Here is a 6,897-nt window from a genome sequence, read left to right on the forward strand (position 1 = left end):
TAACTCTCATAAAATTATCCATAAATAGTTTGGATGAAATGCAACCCAAATGGACCATGCCGGGTCGGGTCAAGTATATACCAAATAAGTTATGGACTTAGACACCTTATCCAACAAGATGAACCACATTCATAATTAGTTTATCTATATCACCATCACAAACAATACTTTCATACACACCTTTACAAGGACTAGCTTTGAAAATAAAACAACCATTCTTATAAACCAAAATGTCACCATTATCATTATCAAAAGAAAATCGACAACCATCCTTATAAAGTGCATGAAAAGAAACAATGTTTCGTGCCATATCAGGTGAGTAGCAACAATTTAATAAACTAAGAAAACACCACCACTAAGCATTAGCTCATAGTTCCCAATCCTTGTAACAGCTAACTTGTTCCTGTTTCACATGATTAGGTTGAGCTCACCATGCTTCAACTTCCTACTTTGTCTTAGTCCCTACATATCAGAGCAAATGTGAGTACCACATCCTGTATCAAGAATCCAAGAGTTAGAAGTAAATGTGCTATGGAGTTCTATCATGAACATACCTGAGGTGCTAGCCACCTTGACTTTGCCCTTCTTAAGGTCCTCGAGGTATTTAGGGAAACTATGCTTCCAGTGTCCCTTTTGCTGGCAGTAAAACAAATGGCCTCACTTGGATCTGAAGAAGGAGCTATTTCTCCTTGGGCCTTTGTCTTGGGAGGAGGACCAGACTGTCCGACCTTACCCTTACCCTTCTCTTTGGGTTGAGGCGCCCTTTTCCTTTTGGCAGAACCACGGTCAACAGCTAGCACAAGAGCAGTAGGGTTAGAGTTGTTAGGCTTCTTCATGCTTGCTTCAGCGGTTTTAAGCATTCCATGTAACTCCATCAAGGTCTTGTCAAGGACATTCATATTGAAGTTCATGATGAACTGAGAATATGAACTAGTAAGCGAGTTCAAGACCATGTCAATGGACAACTCCTTAGGCAGCTCAACACCTAGATTCCCAAGTCTGTCTATGTACGACTTCATCTTTTGGACGTGCGCACACACAAAAGCTCCCTCTTGTAGCTTACATGCCATAAAGGATTTAACGATCTTGAATCATTCTTGCCTTGCTTGCTCTTGAAACATTTCCTCGAGCTGCTGGTTGATATCAAAAGCACCCCATGTCTCAAAGTTCTTTTGGAGACCAGAACCCATGGTTACTAACATAAGGCAAGCCACTTTGGTCGATTCATCGTAATGCTTGTTGTAGGCAGTAACTTCTTCTGGGGTAGGGTTTTCTCCAAGCACCGGGACATCTTCGTCGAGAACATACTCCTTGTTCTCATATCTTAACGTGATCCTCAAGGTTCTGATCCAATCAAGATAGTTGGATCCATCCTCCTTGAGTTTCTCCCTATTAAGAACCGGCATGAGAGAGAAGCTTGAGTTTTGAGTTGGAGGAGGAGGTGGAGGGGGAGGAGGCAAATTGTTGTTGTTTTCTTGGTTTGACATCTACAAAAGATAAGACCCTAATTAGTTTGATATAAGTCCTTAATTAATAATTACCCTAAATGAATTATTAGATTAAGGCTAGGATCCATGTTTGGCTTTATGATACATAAAGGAATGCCGTAAACACACCACAAAGTTATTTAGGTAGACAAAGCTCTTTGTCAATTTCAATCACCATGAAATTCCTAGATCTTTGAGATTCATTGACTATCAATGGCATGTTCATCTCGGATTATGTTCATCTCAAATTCAATGACGGGGATGTCGCGGATCATTGAATAGATGGTGAATCACCCATACAAAATTGCGTGGTCCCCGGCTCAAGTTACGCTTGAGATTCGCGAGTTTCACATCATTCTCTACTTATACTCTCTAATTGACGTGCCGGTTGACCATACGAGCTCCATCAACAAGTTATAAAGAGAATGTGCAATTTTTACGGACAACATAAGATTCACTTTATTTAAATAAAACGGGATTTTGTCTTATACTTGTATTTAAAATACTGTTAGATTGACCATTGTCACTATCAAACCCTTTCGGTAACTCCATTCACAAAATGCAATGGGGCGGTGAGGGTGGTAAGCGCGAAGCATATTAAAAACCGACCTCATTAGGAATCATAGAGACCTCCTTAAACCCCTACATTAGAACGGGTGAGCCTAGTCGAGGTAAGACCGACAATGTCAATATTTAAAATATGCGAGGACGCATATTGTAATTTTCTTATACATACAATATATGTATCTTACATAGATAAGGGCCAAATTTAAAACTCTTTAAATCTAGTTGTCTATTATTAATTCAGATTAATTACAAGGATGCAATATAACAATTAATAAAACATGAGGGATTAATATTCAAATTCATAAAACTATATTATAAACAATATTAAAAATATTTAAAAATCACCATTTAAATAATATCTATCTATTATCAGATTTACACAATTGAAATTTGATATTTATCCATATTAAACAAAACTTCAAATTTAAAAATGGAATAAAAAATAAAAATCCCGAATCTGCTAAGCTCACGTCATGGACTACCCTTTTCACGTCGTGAGCTGTGATTAGGGTTTCATACATTTCGAACTTTTCAGATCTAATCCAACTAGGTAATTATCCATGCAAGATAAAGTCTTAATTTGAAAAATAAGCAGGATCAAAACTGATAGTTCTGATCTGCCAATGTTCATGTCGTGGACAACTCTTTTCATGTCGTGAACTTAGGGTTTTTATCAAATTACGAATTTTTCAATTAAACTTTCATCATTCAGTTCCAAAGAAATATTTTCAGAAAACATGGATGTAGGGTGATAGTAACCATGAACCAATGGCTCTGATACCACTGTTGGGAGACATTTGCATCAAATACACTCTATAACTAGACAACGGAATAATCGAAACAACAAAATGATTTACCTAAGTGTACATGCACCCTATGGATCTATGGCTTCATACTGTTACTTCTACGCTAGGAAAACCGAAAATATAAGAAGAATACTAACCTCTTTAGCAACCAATGATCTTCGAGCTTGACTCCTTGTGCGTGCCACCTTGTTTGGATGATGAGGATCCAAATTAGAATCCCTCTCTTGGTTCACACCCAATGGACTCAAAAGAGTAGAAACAAATATAAACTAGGAGGGATGAACTCACGAAAAGTTCTTCCATAATGAGGGAGAAAGAAGGTGGCGAATACTTAAGCCAGAAAACGAGCAAGGAGGAATGAATCCCTAAGACCCTATTTATAGCCTTGGATACCTCCTAGGGTTTTATCCTTCCACCCATGTGGGATGGGATATGATATGAACGAAATTCCCTTTATCCAAAGGGAATTTTCGTCCAACCCCCTTCCTTCTAGGGTTCTGGAATGTTCCCTGATCAACCAACTATTGATTAATTCACATTCAACCCTTCTATTAATTAAACTGTTAATTAATCCCCAAATTGTTTTCCAATTAGTTTCTAATTAATTATTAAACCATAATAATTAATAAACTAATTACTCCTATTATATATTCTACTCAATTTTGAGTCTTGAGGGCAACCCAAGAGGACCCTGCTATTATTAGAAATATCACCAACTAGTTAATGATCTTGGACACACTTCCAACAACCCTCTCGTGAAACATCCTCTTAATCTCCGTCACTGACTCTGTCTTCTGCTTGAGAGACAGAAACTCCTGGGCCAATCGTTCCCTCTCCACCGGGGGAACATACTCATCTCGGGACATCAATGTAAACCTATCCCATGTCACTGTAGTGTGCTCTGCAGGAGTAAAATTGGCCGTCACAAATTTCCACCAGTCCTTCGCTCCCAAGCGAAGCTGGTTTAGTGTGAACCGTACCCTCAAATGCTCTAGGCATGAACAAGTGTAGAAACACCCCTCGATATAAGAGATCCATCTCATTGCAGCAATTGGATCCTGAGTCCCATCAAACTCTGGTGGCTTCGTGTTGCTGAACTCCTAGTACAACAACGAGTCACCTCCCTGTGGCCTGGCAACAACGACAGCTGCAGTGGCTGTATAAACAGCCGTCTCAGTAAGTGAAACATATCGCTCGTCAAGCTTCTCGATCAAAGTGGTCTTAATAGACCCAAACATCTCTGGAATAGCCTCTCGTATGGCTGCGGCCACCTCATCGTGAATCATCGTACAAATCTCATCATCGCTAACTCTACTGCTCTGGGGTGTGGCGTGTACCCACTATGATGTCTCTGAAACACAACACAAAATCATCAGAGACTCGCTTGAGCATACTCACGCTCGACCACTCATCCCTACTTTTTCCTTAGCATCCTAAGGATTCTTACATGGATTGCCTACAGATCCGGTGTTTCCAGTAGTACGGGCCCAATACTACCTTCTATACCAACCTGTAGTCATCCCAAGTCCTCCTCCTAGGATTCTAATTCACAAGTACTCTATCTCTCACAATATCAGACTACTCTCTCAGAAGACCACTCATATGCTCATCTAGGTATCTCTTCCTAGATTATCTCTCGACTCAAAACCCAACACAAACTCATAGCAAATAACATATAACACTTATCAAAATCATCACCTAGGCTAAGGCATCACAAATCAGGCAACTCTACCCTAGAATATGAAATACCTAGCCTACTCTCTAGCATGAAATTCTATTAAAATATTTCATAAAACGAAAGTAAGGGTATTTTGGGTAATCACCGTTCGGGCTCTGGCTAATTGTACACACTGCTCCAACTCGTTTTCTCTTAAAACTCTTCCTCATTCTAGAAAAATCGTTTCTTTTGAAATTTTTTCTCAAATCCTGAGGTTGAGTCCAAACACACCCGGATGTGCATCCGAGTCCCTCAAACCAAGGCTCAGATACCAACTTGTAATGACATAAATTTTCAAACCAAAATTTTCATTTTCAAACACAAATAAACGCATGTCACATTTTCTCAAAAATCTCAAGTATCAAACAACAACACAAATTTCTAAAATTGTTTATCACAAATCCAGGATCCTCCGAAAACATATCTCCAATGTGAGTGTATGTACAATCAAGCCGATGCCTTCCCGTGATCCTGAGAAGTACCTGAAACACATAATACATAACACGGTAAGCACGGAGCTTAGTGAGTTCCCCAAAATACCACATACATAAATAATAAGCCTCTCATGGCTATAACTCGGCATGGACCTTCGGTCTCATGCGCCTCGGTGTGGACCCTCCGTTCATGTGTCTTAGTGAGGACCCTCTGGTCTCACAACTCAGTTTGGATCCTCCGGTCCTGTCTCAGTGGAACCCTCCAGTCCCACAACTCGGTTTGGACCTTCCGGTCCTATCTCAGTAAAACACAGAATATAGCATATATATCACACAGACAAAATGCATAATATGATGTAACTCAAATAAGCACAAAAGACCCTTCGGTCACTCATAGATACCACTTATGGTAAGTATAGTGATAAGACTCACCTCGTAAGAACTTGGATAATCTCGAACTCGAATCACCGGTCTAACCTCCGCCTAACACAACGATAATTATCCCTAATTAATAACGGCTCCCATTTATATAATGAAATTTGAACACTAAAAAATAAGAAAAAAGATTCATTGAAAAAGCTACGTGAAAATTGGTTATGAAATTTGAGGTCTTTTGGGGGAAAATAATAATATAAAAAATGGTTATTGTATTCATTTTTATATGCAAGTACTTATAAGTTATAATTTGCATGTGTTACACAGTTACATTGTTAAACTCAACAAATAAAGTCGTACAAAATGAACTCGAAAAATGTTGTTACTTTACATTAAAAAGTAGTACAAGCCAAGTATAGTCGATCCACAAAGACACATGACAATTTTTTTTTTTTGCATAAGGTATTTGAATCACAAAATGTACACGCACGTGCCGGGGAGGGGGGGGGGGTGGGGGGTTGAATTTGCATAAATAAATGCTAGACACATGCAATCAAAGAATTGCAAATTAATAATAAAATAGTTCTAATACAATCAACGTAATGAAATCTCAAACATCAATGTAAAACATAATCGATAATGTGGAAATAAAACTCCAGGGAGGGGGGGGTGCAATGTGATCAAGTTGGACCCTTCCCTTTGGAACCATAAGTACTTGAAATATTCAAACATGAAACTGTAAGCACAAAGCTTAGTGAGTTCCCCAAAATACCACATACCATATATAACAATGGGCCCTGTCCTAGGGGTATATGTTAACCCATGTATAACACACCGGTTCAGATGTTTCTTAATTCTGGGTTGGTGGGACATAATTCGATCATATAAAGGCTTTGGGATTTGAGAATTAAAGTTTGGACCTTATTAAAGATTGCTATCATTGGTTGCAGGATCTAAACCTTTGATTCGCATACTAGAACCAAAGGGTAGAGAAGGAAAAGTTATAGGTAGGAACTCTTGCGTGAATTATTGTTTTAGTTCATTATGGTTTAATCCAAAGGTAACTATATAGGATTATGGGGCTTATCAATACCTTTCCGTGCATACAAAGAACGCCGGAAGTGGAGTTGAAACGAAGAAGTTATGGTTCTTTGAAGTTGAGCTGGAAAATGAAGATTTTCCCTTTGAAAGGCGTAATGTTGCTATGAATGGCATAGCGGCTGATGTATGAACGCGCCTTTAATGATCTATACATGGCGTAAATCTGGCTACGCAAGGAGTAGCGTTGTTGACCAAAACCCTAATTGTAACATCCCAAAAATACAGACTAAAATTTTCATTTTTGATATAGCCATTTATAAAACAATTTATAGAAAACATCATCAAGTTAATTCATTTCATAAAAAGCCATAGTTCATAAGTATCAAAATCATGTCATAACATAGTAACAATGTCAGAGTACATATCCCCAGAATCTCATATGCAAAAATCGTGTGTGTGTGATGCGCTGC

The 6,897-nt window shown here is 38.5% G+C and overlaps 1 protein-coding gene across 1 annotated transcript; it reads right to left on the reverse strand.

The window, feature by feature from the left end:
• Positions 1 to 1,091: 1,091 nt before the first annotated feature.
• Positions 1,092 to 1,487, reverse strand: LOC145067687 (uncharacterized). Its single transcript, XM_079014771.1, has one exon. It carries the CDS (start codon positions 1,485 to 1,487, stop codon positions 1,092 to 1,094), a length of 396 nt encoding a protein of 131 aa, XP_078870897.1.
• Positions 1,488 to 6,897: the final 5,410 nt, after the last annotated feature.

Source organism: Lactuca serriola, chromosome 8, assembly GCF_051521515.1.
Source record: "Lactuca serriola cultivar US96UC23 chromosome 8, Lser_US96UC23_V15, whole genome shotgun sequence".
NCBI classification, from domain to species: Eukaryota; Viridiplantae; Streptophyta; class Magnoliopsida; order Asterales; family Asteraceae; genus Lactuca; species Lactuca serriola.